A 22189-nucleotide genomic window follows, 5' to 3' on the forward strand; every position below is an offset into this window, starting at 1 on the left:
TACAAAGTTTCACAGAAAAGATTTGCAGCTAAGATAATTTAAGATAATTTTTAGTATTTTTGGTACTGAAACAGATTAGCACAAGTGGTTTAATTAGCACTGCCCTCCCTTAAAACCAACCGACTTAAAGCAGGCCCAGCTGCCATTAGTCTATCAACCGGTCATACTTCATTCTTTGTAGCTAAATGCCCTCCCCATGACCAAATATTAAGGGGAGCTTCAGTCTACCAGTGTAAACACCACTCCTCTTCATTCCATAACTGAGACAATATCAAACCCAGTTGCCACAGGCCTCCAGTAAGTATAATAACAATCATGATGATAATGATGACAGTGCAGCATCTGTAATAACATTCATAAAACTTCTAAAAATAAGGACCAAAAGAGTGAAATAGTTACTCATTCCTTTTGAATTCAAACAAGTATGATTTTAAAAATTAAAATGTTATATACAATTAACTTACAGCCATAGCTACACGGATAGCTTTAATACTTTCATTCCAAGACCGCTGTAATGGCCCCCGGTTACGAAGCTTATCCATGAGGATAGCTAATTTATGATTTTGGATACCTGCAAAACATGGAAAATGAAGAATAAAAAAATTAAAAGAAAAATCAACAACAAAAATAAAAATAAAAATCAATAAACAAAAAGAAGAAATTAGAAATAAAATAAGAATATAATGATTCATATAAATTTTATAAACCCTCAAATTATCATACATGTTTCATGTGCTACTTGAAAACTGGCTAACCCATGTCAGAACTGATTCAACATGCAAACTGATTAACCCTTTCATTACCAACCCGTATGAAACCGGCTCTGGCTCTGAGTACAAATGTCTTGTTTTCACAAGTTTTGAATTAAAATCTTCCACCAAGCCTTAGTCACAAGTTATGTTCCTAACACTAGTTGAATGATAACTAAGTTATTTTACTAAATTATTTGTTATATTTAAAGTAGCTGAAAGAAAAACAGAGCATCTCAAAATAAATACAGTAACAAAAATTTTAAGATATTGCTGCACCTCTTATGTGTCCATAGCTTACACTGGGTACATCTTATGGAGTTTCTACCTACACCTTTTCTACAGATCGAGCAGGGCCATCTACCTAAAAGGATTTGTGGTTTGTCTGCCTTCCTACTTATTAAGACTTTAGTTTTTGTTACATTGACTCGAAGGCCCTTTGATTCTAGACCTTGCTTCCACACCTGAAACTTCTCTAGTTCTGATAGTGACTCAGCAATTAGAGCAAGGTCATCAGCATAGAGAAGCTCCTAGGGGCATCCTGTCTTGAATTCCTCTGTTATTGCCTGAAGGACAATGATGAATAAGAGGGGGCTGAGGACTGATTCTTGGTGGACCCCGGAATTCTTCACTGTACTTGCTGAAAATGAATAAAAATAAAAAAGCTCCCAAACCAGACAAATCTATAACCAGAAGATTTGCCAAAAACTTATCATGCAAACTAAAGGTGTAAGTTTAGGTGATGTCCGAAATAGCAAATACAACTTCTCAGATTTTTCAAACTCATAATCTTTTATTACTTAAGGTTTGTGATTGAAGGTAGTACTTGGTGATTATGATGATATGCATTGCATAAAACATTTGTGTATATCAATGGAGAGTTAAATTAAATGCAGAATAGAGTGGTTTTGGTTGCAGAGATACTACTAACAGAAGCATTTTTATTGGTAAGTAGCTGTTAAGATTCATCAAAACTGCCTAAGATCTCTTTGACAAGAAGACTATCATATTTTACAAGAAAAGTTTCTTTCATGATAGTTTAAAAACATTATGCAACTGGAAATGTATGTCTCCCAACTAGTGCTAGTACTGTATTTATGAGTTCTAGCTGCAAAAGTAGTGTAGATTCTATCCAACCATTTTAAGGATGTTGGGGATGTAGACAGCTATATTCTTGTTTGGTTTCTTTATCAAGGTCAGAAGTGAAGTCGATCACCATCAATTTCATCAATTTTGACTTGTGAAATGTTTCTGGGTGTAAACTATATGATGAAACTAGTTGGTGGAAATGTGGTTGCATTAGAGAAATGGTTAAAGATTTGTAGGATTCTGAGGCCAGTGAAAATTATGAAGACTGAATCAAGGAGTAGGACTTTTAGCAAAATATTTCAGGAGGTTAACCCTTTTGTTACCAACCAGCCTGAAGCCACCCAAGAATTCCTTTGGCCTATGTTACCTACCCAAATGTACCCACCTGAAATAACCTATTTGTATTTAAATGAGAATTTCAGAGTAAATCTTGTTAATAAATTTGTGAAAACACATGGTTTCACTACGTAAACAATTGAGTTATAGTATCCAACATTATTTGATGATATCTGAGTTTTGTAAATTTTTGGAGATTTTTTTCCCTATTTCATTCTACATTTATTTCTGAAAATTTTTAATATCGACACAAAATGGATACCAGTTTCATGTTGTCAAGAAGTGAATCAGAATTTGAAGGCTTTTTGACAGAAGACATGGAGATATCAAGCAAAATATACAGTCAACATAAAATCCATAAAGTGTGTGATTATGAATCAGATATTTTGATTTCCAAAAGTGATTCTGATAACTCTGAAAACAACAAAGAAAATGGATTTGTACCTGAATGGAGTAAAAGTTAGAAAACTGTTTTTCTTAATGATTTTTCTGAAGAAGCTGGACCTAGTCACAGTCTTTCCCAGGAAACAAAACCGTTAGATTTATTTATTTATTTTTTCTCTCTCTTTGTTTGAAGAAAGTACTGCAGAAATGAATTAAGTAGAATATAAACAAAGATGAAAGATAGTTTGTGGTCTTCTACATGCTTGGACGAAATCTGAGCATCTTTTGCTATTAAAATTATTATGAGTATAAGAAAGCTACTGACGAACCTTTTGGAGACCAATATATTTCTAGTATTATGGCAAGGACCTGATTTTTTAAATTATTGCAATATCTATAAATAAGAGACACTAACAGTACACTAGTACTTTGAGCCCTTATTCAAAATAAAATTCATAAACTGCATTCAAAATGCATATGAAAAAAAAAACAATAATGTAAGCTAGCATGGCCTAGAGGGTGATGTAGTCTGGAATTTATCGCCTCCATTCTATAACAAGGGCAGTATATTATTTTTTAGCCAGTTTTTCAGTTCATTCAAATATGTGGTAGAATTAGAAGCTCTGGTAACATATACACATGCTACAATGGTTACAAGTAGAAAGGGATGCTGTTGGATATAAAAAAGCGAAATTTTTTAAAATAGGTGAAATAATCAAACAGCGAAAGGAAATTTGCTAGCATTGACACCTCTTTTGTGAACTTCAACTATAACAGGCACATGGGTGGTGCAGATCAGCTGAATCAAATGATGGGTTATTACCCAGCTGGTAAACCAGATAACAAGTGGTGACAATATCTGGTTTGATATATAATAAATATTGAGTATTGTTAATATATTTATACTATATACTAAATCAAGAAGGTGCTTGAAACAATACAACCATCTGCAGTTCCGAGCAGATGTAGCAACACAATCTAGATGCTACATCTAGACAACATATCTGGTTACATGTTACTCCTTACCTGTGACTTTTTCACAAGGCATAATTCTTGTCCCCTAGCCACTCTTTTCACCAAATTTGGCCCTTGTGGATTTTAAGTTCTTAAAGTTGAGAGGATGATAAAAGATGAAGAAAATATACTACAAGAACTGTGCCCTATTGAATGCACAGTCAAGGATGTATTCTCAAACTGAAAAAACCATGGGCAGTTATGCATCAACTCTGAAGACAGTAAATTTTAAGTAAAGCAATAAATTTGTTTTTTTTTTATTTTTCAAAAAGTTTGATTTCTTTTTTGGTCAGACCTCATTTCTGTTTGTACACAACCTGTTTATTTGAATGTATTCAAAATGAGTGCTACTTTCAATTTTGAATATGAATTTAAAGAATAACCATTTATTTTGATGCCACAATTAGTATTTTAGTTTGCTTTCACAAGAAATGGGAATTTCAAGAGAAGTCATTTTCTTCATACTTATGGGTAATATTTATATATTCATCAATATTATAAATGGTATAATTAAGATTTATTAAAACCAAGACAAATAATATTTAATAAAATATTACAACAGTATTAAATCCATATTTAAGACACTTCACTTTCAATAGTCTTGTCTCTTAAGCTGAAAACATGTACTCCCAACAGCAGAAGGCAGTGGCAATATTAACTAGTTTCTTTAACCCTTTCGTTACTATATTTCTGACCAAAATACACCCCTCATGAGTTTCAATTAAATTCTAAAATAATCATGAGTTTAGGCTTGTTTCATTAAATAACTGTAACTTTTTTACTTATCAACATTTTAATGTGATATTTGGAACATAATTAAAGAAAGGGTTCTTAATCAATTCTATTGCATAACTTTTGTCTCAAAGTGACTTTAATTACAGGTAAATCCTGGTAAATTGAGCAAAAGGTAAAAATATTAAAATTTTAAATTGAGCAAAAGGTAAAAATATTAAAATTTTTAATTGAGCAAAAGGTAAAAATATTAAAATTTTGTTTAAACATCACCATAGAAAATGAATCATCAGCTAATATTCAAATGGGTATGCAACAAAATTTTGATAAAGAAGAATTGTGCACATCACTAGATCATCAGTTGAATTTAATGCACAACAGGTGTACCATAAAGGTGGAATAAACTGAAATACTGGAATCCACCGCTAGTTTGACCGAACTAAAGAAATTGGTAAAAAAATATTATACGGCCCTGGTTATGGTATGGAAGTGATAAATTCCAGACCACATCGTTCCCTAGGCCATGCTGACTAACATTACTTTCCCTGTATAAAAACTAAATCCACCGCAGTACCCAGTAATTACTTCACAAATTTTCCGAAATTTGATCCCCCATTTTGTGTTTGTTTACAATCTGCATAAATTTGTTTCCGCATTGATCGCTTCAAACAATAACTTCCAGACCACATCATACCCTAAGCCATGCTGACTAACATTAGTTTCCCTGTATAAAAACTAAATCCACAACAGTACCCAGTATTTGCTTCACAAATTTTCCAAACTTTGATCCCCCATTTTGTGTTTGTTTACAATTTGCGTAAATTTGTTTCCGCATTGATCACCCCAAACAAGCATACTGAAAAAAATAAAAGTCTAATGGTTTCGCTTCCTAAGAAAGACTATAGATAAACTCTATCTCCTCAGAAAAATTGCTAATAAAAACATTTTTTAAGTTTTTTACTTCAAATCGTCTTTGCTGTCACCATCGCCAATTTGTTTCTTCGGAATCGCTGCTTTCATTTTCGGCTAAAAAAATATCCTATTCATTATTTTGTACACCACGTGCTTTTGTACCTATTTCATTCTTTTTCCCGATATCTCCCTATTTTCCGTTGAAAAAGCTTTAAATTCGGAATCAATGCTTGATAACATGAAACTCCTATCCATTTTCAAAGTTGAAGAAAAATCGATGCCGAAAAAAATGTGGAAAAAAAATCTCCCAAAATTCAGGGAATTAAAATTACACGTCGATTGTTGTACAAAACTGTAGACGAACTGTTTACGAAGTATAATCACATGTTTTCATGAATGTACTAATGAGATTTGCTCTGATATTCTCATTTAAATATGAATAGGTAATTACAGGCGGTTTTGGGCAGCTTGGTCACATGAACCAAAATTTTTTTCGGGCAGCTTGGTCACATGAACCAAAATTTTTTTCGGGCAGCTTTGGGCGGTTTGGTAATGAAAGGGTTAACTGGTAGTTTTCTCTGGCCTTCATCTGTCATATATGACCATGAATGGAGGTCCTAGTTGCCCACTCCACTGGAACAGTGCTGTCTATGACTGACTAGTCCAATGTGCAAATGGTAGCCTCTATCACACAAGTTACATTTGTGGGCTGTCCCAGTGCTGTTCAAGTTGAAGTGCTCTTTTTTGTGGGTCTACCTAGGGAATTCAACAGAATCCAAACCTGAGCAGTATGGTATGGATGGCAGGTTGTTGCACATGCAGCATGCCCTCCCCGCTTTCTATATCACTGATGGATCCAAAGGAACAGCATGGCCATTACAAATGGAACCAGTGTTGGTGCAGGAGTTACCAAAACAAGGTTGTAGACAACATCAAACTACCTCAGAGGCTCTGACTCCCAATTTTTCCTCAGGGTTTACTCTTGAAACCTTTCCCACATATGGGTATGCCCACAAGGAAATGACAGTTTAGAATAGGGGTTTTCCTTCCCTTAGATGGGTTGAACCCCCAGGCTAACAATCTCTATCTGCTTGACTGACATGCTAATTAACCTATAGCTGAGACCCTGAAAGGTGCTAGTACTCCAAGTCAGAGTAGACTTGGGAACAATAGTGGTTAAGAGGTGATCTCACACTCCTTAAAACCTTAGAATTCCCAAACAAGTTTTAAGTCATACCCAGGACATAAACTGGTAGTGTTGAAACCAAAATCTTCCCATTATTGCAGTTTAGTATAGTAGCTTCATGCAACATAAATCAGTAGGCTGAAATTGATCTTTATAGTATAAATTTTAATAAAACAGTTATAACACTTAATTTGGAAAAACTTACAATATTTCTACATATATAGTACACAATTTTTTAACCCTTTAGTGTTCAAAGTGGCTGTAACCGGCCAAAATTAATTCCCCTTTATTTGTTCAAGCTGGCTGTATCCAGCTCTATGAAATCACTTCGGTTCAGATTAAATAATATAAATTTGTCATATCCAAAAGTTCTACGAAATTGCTAAAAAAAATAAACAAATCACATTATTGAATTCTTGTAGCTTTGAGATAATGCGAGATGAAGCCTTTCCCACTTTTATTCAAGTATAAATACTGTGAAATTGTTTAGACCACATGGTTTTTTTGACTTTTGAAGACAAGTGTTTGCCTTGGTTGTGAAAGAAATGGCGTCAGCAAGTAGCGATTCCGACTTTGAAGGATTTACTATTGATGACAGAAAATATAAATGAAAACAAAAGTATTTTGTCTTTGGATGAATCTGATATTGATATCAGTGATTATTCATCAGATGAAGAAGATTTTGGTAACGAAAGTGATGAAAATGATATCGTAAACATAGCAACATGGTCAAAAATTACAACACCAAACACTATTTCTGATTTTACAGAAAACACTGGTCCACAACACAATTTACCTCCTGATGTTCAACCACTGGACTATCTAATTTTATTTTTACCTGAAAGTTTTTTTGAAAATGTTGCGGAGGAAACAAACAAATATGCGCAACATTTAATTTCTGTTCATGGAAGAAATGATCCACTATGGCAGCCAACTAATACTGTGGAAATGAGAGCGTTTTTTCACAATTAATATTATGTTTGGAGTTAAACAGCTTCCTCGACTGTGGAACTATTGGAGTCCTGATGTAAGGTATGGCAACCCATATATTTCAAGTATAATGTCGAAGATGAAGTATTCAAAAATATCTCAGTATTTGTATTTAACTGATTCTGCTAATGCCCCCAACAAAAACGACCCAAACTACAATCCCCTGTACAAAGTACGTCCTGTAATCGATTTACTTGTTAATAATTATAAAACTGTGTATCTACCTGAGAAAAATCTCAGTGTAGATAAAGCCATGATAGGCTATAAGGGCAGAGTACATTTTCGGCAGTACATGTCTGCCAAACCCACTAAATGGGGGATCAAGGTATGGGAAGTTTGTGAATTGGAGACGGGATATTGTGTAAACTTCGATGTTCACACAGGTAAAAAATATAATGGGAAAAAAACCGCATGGATTGGGACATGATGTATGGTCTCTTACACAACCATTTCCCCATCAGCACTGACACCTCTATTTCGACCGTTTTTTTTCTTCAGTGGCTTTGGTGAAAAATCTTGCCCGTGTAAGTACTTACATGTGCAGTACTGTTATGGGAAACTGTAAAGGTTTACCCAGTGAAATGCAAACAATTAAAAAGGAGGGGACATTTTACAAATGCAAAAAGAAAATGTTTTAGTTACTGCTTTCAAAGACAAAAGACAGATTTTATTTCTGTCTTCTAATGAACAACCTGGTGTTGGTGCTGAGGGAAAACACCTCGTGAATATTTGTTATAACAAATATATTGGTGGGGTTGATAAATCTGACCAATATCGGGCATATTACCCAGTTGGTCGACCTGGGAAGAAATGGTGGAGGTACATTTTGTGGTTTTTAGTTAATCTAACTATAGTAAATTCATATATTCTTTATGTAAAAAGCCACAAGGTACCTCCGCCATCAAAGGACTATGACCACTTGAAATTTCAGGTTGACATCGCATCTCAGTTATGTGAAGGCTTTTCTTCTAAGAAAGCACAGAACTGGGAGAAAAGCAAAATTAATTGAGGTGGATGTCAACAGAGAAAATATTGACTTTCATCAAGTCGAAAAGATAAATGGAAGGAAAAAAGCTTGCAGACTGTGTTCGCTGCAAAAAAGAAAAACTGCAAAAGGATATCAGGTCAAGACCTCATATATTTGTTTGTTTTGCAGAGTGCCCTTGTTGTGTAAAGGGTGCTTTGGACAGTTTCACGACAGAAATATGGCATAAGTATATAATTTTGTATATTCCTTTTCATTTTATTATATATGTGAAAGTGAGAACTACATATTAATTTTCAGTATGTTACACACCTGTATTCACCTTTGTCTCACCTGTTAATGAGATTTTTTTTTTATATGCATTCTGTTATGTAAATGAATTCACTAAATTGTATAAGAGTGCATAGCCAATGGTATATTGACTAGTAAGAGAGTTTTGTATTTTATTTTCAATGATAAGCTTTGAATGAAATATAGAAAAAGAGTAAAATCTTCTACCGATTACACCTGTATTTTAATTAATTCAAATTAATGTACTTCATCTTGAAAAATGTAAAATTGTTGATAGTTGACATCTGGGATAATTTTAGCAGCAAACCAAACAGGTAAGATGTATTAAGAATATGAATTTTAGTATTTATTCATAATGTTATTGTTCTTACACCTGTTAATTAAATTTACCTGCCCATAAAAGTCAAATTTAGTCAGAAAGATCAGCTAAAATTACGTAATTCTAAATCACTGGCATATAAACCTACGCAGCTAAAACTCAATGGTTACTTTCAAAGTTTATTCTGTTTCACGAAGTTTTACAATATATTTTATACAATAATTATCATGAATCAAATTAAACTCGTGTTTACATGCACCATAATATTAAATAAAAGTCAGAGTGCATTATACTGAGGTTTCATTGCCTATAATTCATGGCATGCATTATTATGCACAAGTGCATATCAATAACTGCAGTATACAATTATTATGCTTATGACAAAAGATTTGAATAAAATTACACTATTATCTTTGTACCAAAATTTTCATAAAAATATAATATCAACTTACCAGTCATAATGTATCGTCTAAATACAAATCCAAGTCAGACCATAAAGTATCATGACTTACCTAAAATAAAAATGAACACAATTCACTGTCAAAATGTGGAAATTTCAGCATTACATTTTAAAGATTAGATCAACCACTTTATTTTTTTTTCTTAATTACATATATGATATACTAAATTAGCAACAAGCCAACAAAGAAACTCCATACAGTTGCGCAATTTGTGAGACATAATCATATCTCACTCAAATTAACCCTACTGTTTTGATAAATGAGAGGCATATTAGATCATGTGGTTACATGTATACTACTTAGACTAAAAACAAGATGAGAATCAAGGCTGGAAGATCTTTGGTCAATAGGACTGCTTGATCAGAGCTGACCTTGGACTAAACAACAAAACTGGCATCATTTGAATATTTGCTTCTGCAATGGTATATCAACACATCATTAGTCTATAGCAAATGGGGGGCCATTTGGAGCTTGAGGGGGAGGGGCCGTTTTGGAGCAATAAGGCACTAGTGGGGCATTAAGAGACTGAGGGGGGGGGGTTGCACTGGAAGACACTCGTCTTTGGTAAGTTTAATGAGTAGTCGCCATATTTTCACATCTCTGCGACAGTCAGTTTTTAAAAAAAACATGCCTTTTTGTTTCAAATTTTCAAAAACTTATTAAAAGAAAAAAGTAATGAATAAAAGCGAAAAGCTGAATGTATGTGTGTTTGTATGCAAATATATAAAGAATGGTGGTCAGAATTTTGCATCAAACAGGCTTTTGGGAATGGCTGATAGGTATGTATATTATACATCTTCTTAGTGTATTGTTCTATGGTTCTAATATTTTTGCACCTTTCTTCAATTTTGGGGTTGATAGGTTTTCTTACTATTATTTATGTTTATAATCTAGCGATATCTTCTCAACTAACTTAGCAACGTTCTTTTCTCCTTTTCGTTTGGATATTGTATTATTTTGGGATTAATGTTTAGCTGTGGCTAATTTTGTTATTGATATATTAATAGGTGTCTGTTAGTTTTAAATCAGTTACTCTTTCACTTCGCAAAGCAAAGTTTGACATTTTATCGTTTCTCTATTTCATTGTGTTTTTGAAATATTATTATTGTTATTATTATTAATGTTGTTGTAATATTATTATTTATTTATAGTTTCTTGATAGTATTTTTTACGTTCGATATTGGATATGTTATCCTTTAATTATTATAAAGGATTTTAACGTTTTACATATTATTTAATTTGAGAATTAATATTGTTAGACAATATTTCTTTCAATAATTAGATAATTTTTTCATTAAATAGTATTGTTTTTAAATAAAGTAGTTTTTATTTTAATATAAAGTTTATGTTTAACTTTTTTATCATGTGATATATTAAATCTATAGATATTATACATGGATATTAATATAACTATTTATATGATGGATTTGAGTATATTTGTACTATTTCAAATTTTTGATTGTATTATTCATGAAGAGGAATTGTATTGAGTATATTAATTAGACGCTAAAACATATTAATAAATTTAAAATCCAGATAGATTAACTTAATCGTTGAACTTAGTAATTTGGTTTGTTTATCAATATTGGTTAGATCTTATTATTTTGAGTTTGATTGTTGTTGTTATTGTTATTGACTGGCTTTGTATAAGACTGGTGATTGTGATTGTACATCTTAGCGTATTGTTCTTTGGTTCTAATATTTTTGCACCTTTCTTTAATTTTGGGGTTGATAGGTTTTCTTACTTTCCATTAACATATTATTCTTACTATTATATCTTTTTATAGATATAAGTTACGATAGATATTAATTCCTATATATTTTTTTAAAATATATATATATTTATATATAAAGGGATCTAACGAATTACATTTAATTTAATTTAAAAATTAATTTTGTCAGATAATATATTATTTAATTATTAAGGTGGCTTATTTATTTGTAATATTAAATTTTAAGTTAATTAGGTATTTTATTATTTGATATTTAGTCAACTTTGTTATAGATTCTTATATTAAATCTATAGATACTACATCATCATCATCGTTTAACGTCCGTTTTCCGCGCTAGCACGGGTTGGACGGTTTCGACCGGGGTCTGGGGAGCTCGGGACTGCCCCAGGCTCCAGTCTAGTCTGGCAGTGTTTCTACAGCTGGATGCCCTTCCTAACGCCAACCACTCCGCGAGTGTAGTGGGTGTTTTTTACGTGCCACCTGCACAGGTGCCAGAGGGGTCTGGCATCGGCCACGTTCGGATGGTGCTTTTTATGGGGGGGGTGCAGAAATATAGGGGAGCACCAGTGGGAGGGGTGGTTCAGAGGACAGGTACTAGGCAAGTAGAAGTAGAACGTAGGATATCGAGAGAGGGGTAATGCATGGTGAAATAGCGTATTGAAGAGGGGGGTTCGTGGTGGGGGGGTGCAGAAATATAGGGGAGCACCAGTGGGAGGGGTGGTTCAGAGGACAGGTTCTAGGCAAGTAGAACGTAGGATATCGAGAGAGAGGGGTAATGCATGGTGAATAGCGTATTGAAGAGGGGGGTTCAAAGAGTAGACACCTACAATGGTGGTGGGGGGGTGCAGAAATATAGGGGAGCACCAGTGGGAGGGGTGGTTCAGAGGACAGGTTCTAGGCAAGTAGAACGTAGGATATCGAGAGAGGGGTAATGCATGGTGAAATAGCGTACTGAAGAGGGGGGTTCAAAGAGTAGACACCTATAATGGTGGTGGGAGAAACGACATCCGGTATAGTTGGAGCAAAATAGAGATATCCGGTATTGGTGGTGGGGGTGGGCAGGGCAGGCGCGCCGCGAAGAATCGGCAGCCAATTTCTAATCAGCCCTGTAAGGGAGATAGATCTTAAATATCTATAACGATAACTAGTGAATTATACAGAATATGCAAAAACAAGGCGAGGCTGAAATAGTAAACAGAGTGGCGACTAGGGGGATCAGAATAATAATAATTAATAAATAATAATAAATAGAGATACGGATGAATTAAAGTTCAAAGATTTCTTATCTTGGGATCACTTCGTTTACGGACAGACTTGGCAAAAGGAATTCGGAATCAAGAGTGAGGCAGGTTACTAGCTTAAGTATGCATAGCCATGGCGAGGGGTAGGAAGAGAGGAGTCCAGACAGACGACAATGTAAAAAGAGGGGGAGAGAAGGGAAGAGAAAAACCCCACGAAGAATCGGCAGCCAATTTCTAATCAGCCCTGTAAGGGAGATAGATCTTAAATATCTATAACGATAACTAGTGAATTATACAGAATATGCAAAAACGAGGCGAGGCTGAAATAGTAAAGATAGTGGCGACTAGGGGGATCAGAATAATAATAATTAATAAATAATAATAATAAATAGAGATACGGATGAATTAAAGTTCAAAGATTTCATGTATATTTATTATATGGTTAGCTTATTTAAGGAGTTTGTCTATATTTGAACCATTTCTTATTTTGATTACAATTTAATGACTTGTACTAGCTTTGTGTTATTTTATTTAATTTTAAAGTATTTAATAATTTAAGTATTGTTTTAGTTTTCACTTATGTATATTTAGTATTTTCATACATACATATATATATATATATATATATATATATATAAAAGTATATTTATTAATTAATTATTTTATTGTTCTAGTTTATTTTTAACCTGATGAGTGACTATATTTATATCGAAGCGATTTCTCTACTACTATAATCATTTCTTAAATATAGCCTGTTGAGGCAAGTGAGGATCAGAATCGAAATCAATCAATGGAAATTGCAGATGTGTTACCAGTGCCGGTGGCATGTCGAAACTCTACTTGAGGTTTGAAATGATTTCATTGGCATTTACTTGTACCAAAAAGCACTCTTTCGATAGACAACATGTTGATCTCATAAGTATTGTGTGGTGGAAAGAAACACAATCACCAAACTTTCAATTCATTTTTTGGGGGTTTTTTTTTGCATTTCAGTTTGTACATCTGTACTCTCGACTGCATAAAAGTGCATATGTAAAATGTCCTTTATTTTTTAATCGTTATCTGCTGATATCAAAATAAGTAGTATATTGAAAAATAAAAATATTTTCTAGGGGTGCCATTTGTGACTCCAAGGGTCAAAAGGGGACCTTAGGCTAAAATGGGTTGAGAGCCTTTGGTCTAATAACAGCTAATTTATATATATAACTGGTTCGTTAATAACTTTTATGGACGGACAACGGACAAAATAGTTTACACTCATTATTTCCCTTGTATTGAAGTAATGAAATTGTTTTCTCAGCCTCAAAAGTTTTATCCAACACGTGAAGAGTTAATTCTATTTTATGAAGAAAGAACAGCAGCAAAAGGGTGAGAGGAAAAAGGAAGTAGAGGACAGAGATAGGGGAAAGTAAGGGAAAAGAAAGTGACAAACTAAGGCGGAGAGAGTCAGAAAGGTAGACACAAAGGAGGCAGTCAAAGAAAGAGAAGAGAGAGAGAGAGAATTGGAATTTAAAGAAGATATGAGAGAAAACATTATCCAGATAATTAGGGAGCCAGAAGAAATGTCATGAGAAATCAGAAAGAAGATCCAAGGAGAAATAAAAGTAGAGTAAAAAAATTATGTATTTAAAGATGATCAAATAACTTTCAGTTACAAACAATCAAGCCAGCCAGTTGTTAAGGCCATTTACTAGCTTCATAATAAACTCGTCCAGGCAGCTGTCTGGCCTCACAACAAGCTGAACATTTGTTTAGACAACCCTTTGGCCTCAAAATGTACGGAACTGAAAAACACTGAAACAACCTTTTGTTATCAAAATGTTCTATCTGAGAGAGTGCAACTATCATGCATATAAACAACTTAAATTGCATTTAAAAAAAAAAGGTATCTAACTTTCAATTATCAGCTACTACAACAATAAACCTGTCAAAGTGCTGTATACTATTTCTATATTTCTATTATTACTTTAACAGCTCTTGCTTCTGAGCTAACTAAAACTAAACAATATTGCTTTAGGTAATGGATCCTTTAGCGTTAATTTTGATGTACTTCAGATTTTTTAACTAGCAATCAAAAGTGTTCCTGATTTTCTTTGCTATATATTTTTTGGACATCCTTTCACTTTAGAGGCCTTTGATGAAAACAGTCAATTCTATACATTGTGCAAAGCTTTGGATTATGCTTAATTGCTTGTATTTTCTTTAATAAATATTTTAGAAACTACCATTAGTGCTTAAAAGTAGCCTAATGGTTCACATTATCCATATATAATATGCTCTCAATATATGAAATTTGTTCATATATATTGTATGCTTTCATCATCAGCATGAAGAGTGAAGAACTTATCTTGTTTAATGTTTATGATACATCATCTCATTGTACAACTCAGCGTAGAAACTGAGCTTATTGTAAACTCCCCTTGCAATTTTTATGTTACAAGGGTGAGCTGAAAAGTTCATAAGTTGACTAAGATACGCTAAGTTGACTAAGATACCAACCACTCCAAGAGTGTAGTGGGTGCTTTTATGTGCCACCTGCACAGGAGCCAGTCCGGTGGCACTGGCAGCGACCTCACTCGAATGTTGGTTTTCATGTGCCAGTAAGGCGACACTGGTAACGATCATGCTCGAATGGTGCTTTTTATGTGCCACCGACACGGGAGCCAGTCAGTGACCATGGCGACAATCACGCTCGGATGGTGCTCTTAGTGCTCCACTAGCACGGATGCCAGTCATGCGGTGCTGTCATCAAATTTGATTTCGATTTCACTTGCCTCAACAGGTCCTCGCAAGCAGAGTTTAATGTCCAATGAAGGAAAGGTATGCATAAGTGGGTTGGTTACACCCCTGGTATGGGCCACAAGTTATGGTCTCACTTGGCTAGCCGGGTCTTCTCAAGCACAGCATATTTCCAAAGGTCTCGGTCACTAGTCATTGCCTTGTGAGGCCTAATGTTTGAAGGTCGTGCTGCACCACCTCATCCCAAGTCTTTCTGGGTCTACCTCTTCTACAGGTTCCCTAACCCTAACCTTCACCTTACTGATAGCATCCCTGTACATGACTCGCACAGCTCTCACTAACCATTCTTCAATCAGGTTTTCTCACTGACCGCCAGGTAAAGGATCAGGGGACCCTGTCAAAGGCTTTCTCCATGTCAATGAAAGACAAGTACAGAGGTTTATCTTTAGCTAGGTATTTCTCCTGCAGCTGTCTTACCAGAAATATAGCATCAGTGGTGCTTTTCCCTGGCACGAACCCAAACTGAATCTCATCTAGACAGACTCTTTGTAGCAGTTGACTATGGTGCTGATACACCAGTCATTGGGTATGACTCCTTCATATATCACCTGGTTAACTATCCAAGTGACTAGGCTATAGCTGACACCGCCAAATATTTTGAGTATCTCTGCGGTGATTCTTGATGGGCCGGGGGCTTTCCCTGTTTTCATACTCTTAATTGCTTTATCTACTAAGGTACTGTCAATTTGTATAGCTGGTCTCTCTGTTGTACGCCATGGAGCCCCCCTGTATGCTGTCCAACATGTCCATTGAAGTCACCAGCCACAAAGAGAAGGGCCTTGTCATTTGTCAACGAGGTAGTCTGCAAGAGGGTGTCATAAAACTGGTCTTTCTGTCCATCAGGTAGCCCTGGTTGAGGGGCATAGGCCGAGATAATGGTTGCTAACCCATGATGTTGGCGCATACTCTGACTACCTCGATTATTGACTTTTATTTTAGATCGAGTTCCTTAACTTGTTCATACTACTGTTGCTGTAGTTGATTAATAAGGAGTTGGTGGTGGTTGTGATGATAATAGATAATTGTATGTTTATAATGATGCATGCATGCACACACACATGAGCAGACTGGTGTCCGTACTAGCGGGGTGCAAAGAGCACCATACGAGTGTGATCATTGACAGAGCGGCTAACTGGCTTCCGTGCCAGTGGCACTTAAAAGGCACCATTCGAGCGTGATCGCTACCAGCGTCGCCTTACTGGCACTCGAGCCCCGTGCTAGTAGGGTATTAAGAGCACCATCCGAGCGTGATCGTTGCCAGAGCAGCCATCTGGCTCCGTGCCGGTGGCACGTAAAAGACACCATCCGAGTATGAGTGTTACCAGCATCGCCTTACTGGTACCTGTGCCAGTGGCATGTGTAAAAGATTCAAGGGAGGTCGTTGCCAGTACCACCTGACTGGCACGTAAAAGTACCCACTACACTCTCGGAGTGGTTGGCGTTAGGAAGGGCATCCAGCTGTAGAAACTCTGCCAGATCAAGATTGAAGCCTGGTGCAGCCATCTGGTTCGCCAGCCTTCAGTCATTCGTCCAACCCATGCTAGCATGGAAAGCGGACGTTAGACGATGATGATGATGATGATATTGACCCTGGCTATTTAACATTGCTGATTCAACACTGACATGCTTGACAGCAGAAGTTTTGTCCCTGGGACCTAGCACCATGAAAAAATTTGTCTTTGTTTTAGTTGACAACTGTCTTGTAATCACAACTACTAAACTTTGTTTAACTTTCTGATTCACTTACTGTATGTCTTGGCAGAAGAAACATTGAAGAAATGTGGAAAAGAAAAATTTTCTCACAATGGATTTATGAACATCTTTTAACAAAGTAGAACTGATGGTAAATTTAAATTTTAGTGCTGTGAGTAGAAAAATCAAAGAAATATATTAAGATGTATTAAATGATCCTGTTTGCATGTGAGTGTTTCTTCCTTTATGAAGAGAGGATGTGTTTGTAGCATTGGGAACCACTCCTCTCTCTCTCTGTTTTATGTGTATGTTTCTGCTTATGTACACAATTAATAAACTGTAATATAACTCTCTCTTTCTCTATATGTGTCTATTTCTGTGTGTCTACCTCCAGTGCCAAAAAGTACTATCATCAAAACCAGATCAATATCCAGGCTAAGAAGAAACTGTAGTTTTTAAATTATCAAAATTCGTCCAAGTTTCCATAAAGTGAAATTACAGACTATATTCCAAAGTTAGTGGCAATATTTTATCATTTCTATAAGCATGAAATCCATTAACATGTAACCACAATATAGGACTGCCTGTATTTTGTTCTATTTTACCTTTATGCTACACCAGTTTTATGTGCATTTAAGTTCAATTGAAAATTCAAGATACATAATTCTTCTATGTTAGAATTTTTTTGTATATGACAGCACCAACTGACTAGTAAAACCAGCAACAGACTAGTATCCTAACCACGGTCAGGAGTATTTGCCAGTTGCTTAATCCTTTTGATACCAACCTATCTGAAAATACCTCTGGTTCTATGATACAAGCTCCCAATTTTGAAGTTATCTCAAAACCTTCCATTAGATTTTCTGTTAATATATGTTCTAAACACTAGCTTAAAAATGAAAGTTATTTTAACAAATTCTTCATTATTCTAAAATTTAATTGAAACAAAGACTGACTAGTTTGATAGAAATATGGCAACAAAAGTGTTAATGAAGAAAATTCATTTCATTATGTTGTGATACCATATGGTAATGACAAGAAAATAATTTTTAAATCCGCATTTTTTTCACAACTAAACAGAAAACAATATGCTTGTGTAATAAATAATGAAAACTAACAAATGTTTGTTTTTTGTAAGTGGGTTGATGAGTCACAATTGCATCAAATACATTTCAATATCTTCTAGCCAAAATATTCTGTATTTATGATAACAGACCTTAAAATTGTTAAACAAAAATCAAGAAAGAAACAAAAACAAAGAAATGGTTTTAGATAAATGAAAATGAAAATTGCCAACTCACATAGGAGGAAGTTTCCATAATTGGTAGAGAACCTTGAGAGGCTACTTCCATAGCCTTATCAAGCAAATAGACCAAAAGACATCGTGCAGAATTAAGTATCTCCAAAATCTGACTTAGGAATGTACTGTCATAATGAAGACTGCAATATCAACTCCTCTTAGCACCAAACTCACATATACCTAGAGACAAAAAAAACAAAAAAACATAACAGATATAAAATGGAACAGTAAAATAAATTGTCAATAAGTTAGAAGAAAAATTTATGCAAAACATTATAAATCAATGACTTTAAAACAAGTTGTTGATTACATATAACAAATGTCACTTATTTTAAAACCAATGATTCTAAATAGAAGATATGTCTTGTCATTGAATGCCCAAACATCATTAAGTGCGGAAGACTTGAAAGTCTATTTCTCAGGTAAATTCAATAAGACATGGGCTTTTTTTTCACTTTGTTTTTTACTTTTTAATCTAAAGAAGTGCAAAACAACATCAGGGTAGGTCAGGAGATTAGAATGTTCAATGCTTCAATTCTTGTAATTTTTTAGATGTTACTACAGGATGCAACTGTAGATATGAACTAATGGTATCTAAATGTGATTTACCAATGTAAACGGGTATAACTAATCTGAGAGGTATAATAGTATGTTAATATGTACATGAACTGTAACAATGGGCAGGTACTCTATAACAATTTTGTGCTTCTAAAAGGAAAACCAATCACCTTGATGGAATTTTAGTTTTGATTAAATCTTTCCAGAAAAAGACCAAAAGAAATATTACAATGAACATCTATAAGAATTCCAGTGTTTGTTTTTTATGATTCTGATTTCCAATTTAAGTGTAAATAGGTTGTGATCTTCTGGTGTTGACAAAGAACGAAGTGGTGATGATTATTATTATTATTATTATTATTATTATTAAGGCAGTGAGCCGGCTGAATCATTAATACACTAAATGAAATGCTAAGCAGTATTTTGTCCATTGCTACATTCTGAGTTCAGATTCTGCCGGGGTTGACTTTGCCTTTCATCCTTTCAGAGTTGATAAAATAAGTACCAGTTGAACACTGGGGTCGATGTAATCGACTAGTCCCCTCCACCAAAATTGCTGCCCTTGTAGAAAAATTTGTAATTATTATTATTATTATTATTATTATTATTATTAAGGCAGCAAACTTGGCAGAACAATTAGCATGACAGACATAATGCTTAGTGGCATTTCATCTGTCCTTATATTCTAAGTTCAAATTTTGCTACAGTCACCTTTGTATTTCATCCTTTTGGGATCAATGAAATAAATACTAGTGGAACCTTGGGGGTCAATGTAGCTGACTAGCCCTCTCCTCCCAAATTTCAGGCCTAGTACCTATAGTAGAAAGGATTATTATTATCATTATTATTACTATTATTATTATCGTTATGGTGGTGGTGGTGGTGGACTGGCAGAATCAGTAGATCTGCATTCAAGTCATGCCAAGGTCAGTTTTGTTTTTATCTCTCTGTGGTTGATAAAATGAAGTAGCAATCAAATACTGGGATTGCTGGTATTGACTAATCCCCTCTTCTCAAAACTACTGGCTTTGTGCCAAAATTTGAAATTACTATTATTGAGGGTGCATGGCTTAGTGGTTAGGGTGTTGCATTCACAATCGCTAGATCGTGATTTCAGTTCCTAGACTGGGTGGTGTGTTGTGATCTTGAGCAAAACACTTTATCTCACATTGTTTTGCAATCATTGCAATACCTGATGCATGGTACCCCTTACACCTGTTCGGACAACATTGATTTGATGAAGAGAGCGAGCTAATGTGTGGCATGAACATTTGATCACTATAAACAAATCATTTGTGCAGGTCATTCAGCAAAAAGCTGAACTCTCATGCTGTTTTCAATGCGAAAGTCCATGATCATGATCGTTATTATTATTATTATGGCCTGGTGTATAGAGTAGAAAGGATTATTATCTTTATTATTATTATTATTATTATTACTATTATTATCATATGTAGTTTTGAGATCCAATCCCACCAGAATCAACTCTGCTTTGCCTTTTTGGGGTCAATAAAATAAAGCACCAGTCAAGTACTGGGGTTGATGTAACTGATTTACTTCTTCCCAACTAAACTGCTGGCTTTGTGCTATAATTAGAAAGAATAGTTACCATTTGACAGAACTGTTAGCACGTCAGACAAAATGCTTAGCAGCATTTTTTCCTGCTATGTTCTGAGTTGAGACTCAGCTGAGATTGACTTTGCCTTTCATTCTTTCAAGAGTTAATAACATAAGTACCAGTCAAGTACTGGATTCAAAGTAATTAACTACAGGATTCCTCTAAATTTCAAGACTTATGCTTATATTAGAAAGAATTATTATCACGAAGGTAGTGAGCTTGGCAGAACCATTAGTATGCCAGACAATTTAGTGGGATATTGTCTGTCTTTACATTCTGAATTTAAATTCTGCTGAGATCAACTTTGCATTTCATCCTTTTGGGGTTGATAAAATAAGAACCTGTCGAGCACTGTGGTTGATGTAATTGACTTACCCTCTCCCCTAAAATCATTGGCATTGTGCTAAATTTTGAAACTATTATTATAATTAATTTGTGAGTATTACTGGAAAATGTGCAGAAGTTAAAGTTACAAAATAGAAATGGTACATTGCTATCAAACATGGTTTCCAAACACAATGTTAGAAAATATGTCGCCATAAGGAGATTAAACTGAAGTTAAAATGATTAAGTTGTTAAACTTTATCTGTTATCTTTACAATATTTAGTTCAAATAGCCTGGTCTCCAATCATCATTAACCCTTTCATTACCAACCCGGCTGAAACCGGCTCTGGATCTTTAATATACATGTCTTGTTTTCGTAAATTTTGAATTAAAATCTTCCACCAAATCTTATTCATAATTTATGTTCCTAACACCAGCTTAATGATAAAGTTATTTTACTAAATTCTTTGTTATATTTAAAATAATTGAAAGAAACACAGGGCATCTCTAAATAAATTCAGTAATGAAAGGGTTTAAGTATCTTATTTCTGGATGTGTCTAAAGTGTAGCAGATTATTTGAAATTAAGACTTGGTTCCAATCAGGAAATTTATTGTAAACAACAACTGAACCTTGCAAACTGAGTCGTTAAAAAATCTAGCCAATAGAATTATATGTAAACAATTGCCAGACTAATTGAGTAATGATGTCACCACAAATCTTCCTAATCAGATTTGTTAAAACTGTTTGTTTTTTTTATTTCTAATTTTTCTTTTTGTTCTACCAGATTGTTACATTTGGCAATATCATGGTAATAATAAAATACCTTGTGAAGTGCTGAACATTGACTTGTCTTCATTTCATCAACTTCAGTATTTATTCCATAGTTACAACAATAACGAGCCTAGATTCAAAGTAGGAAGCTGTATTTCTAAACTATGAGAAATGACATTCCTATCCAATTGGCTACTAACACAATTGTAGGTATTTTAAGCCTTTAGTGTTTAAACCGGCCATATCCGGCCCAAATATTCAACATGTTTTATATTTGAACTAGCCATATCTAGCCTCTCACACCTACCCAACAATGCTATTCTAAAAACACACAATCACATCATTGAAATCTCAAAGCCACAAGATAATGCATGATTAATTCAAAACAATTTGAGTGAAAAAGCATTACATTTAACAGAGTAATATGAAAATTAATGGGTTAAATTTACTTGGCAGCAATACTGAGCTGCCATAGGTAGATTTATTAATAGGATATCTGGCAAGTGTCAAATATACTATTTCTTGATTTTTCTAAGTTTCTGCTGTGGTATAGTATCGATGATGGAAATTCCATTTAATTTCTTGCATCTTTATATGTTCACCTATTCTGAAAATTAAGTGTTTTTCTTTTTAAGACTTTCTAATGTTTTCTATTAAAGAAGCCTTAAAGACCTCAAAGAAGACTCCAGTTTTTCCATTAGA

The 22189-nt window shown here is 34.4% G+C and overlaps 1 protein-coding gene across 3 annotated transcripts in view; it reads right to left on the bottom strand.

Moving 5' to 3' along the window:
• Positions 1-22189, bottom strand: part of LOC115216606 (serine-rich adhesin for platelets) — a 131651-nt gene that overhangs the window by 37391 nt on the left and 72071 nt on the right. For all 3 annotated transcript variants that reach the window (XM_036506407.1, XM_029786081.1, XM_036506406.1), the window contains 3 exons: positions 18215-18393; positions 9440-9499; positions 465-571 (listed from right to left, as the gene is read on the bottom strand). In XM_036506407.1, coding sequence (XP_036362300.1) covers positions 465-571; positions 9440-9446 — 114 coding nt within the window. In that variant the 5' untranslated portion in view covers positions 9447-9499; positions 18215-18393. The remainder of the gene's footprint in view (positions 1-464; positions 572-9439; positions 9500-18214; positions 18394-22189) is intronic.

The sequence above is a fragment of the Octopus sinensis genome, linkage group LG10 (genome assembly GCF_006345805.1).
Source record: "Octopus sinensis linkage group LG10, ASM634580v1, whole genome shotgun sequence".
Classification (NCBI taxonomy): domain Eukaryota; kingdom Metazoa; phylum Mollusca; class Cephalopoda; order Octopoda; family Octopodidae; genus Octopus; species Octopus sinensis.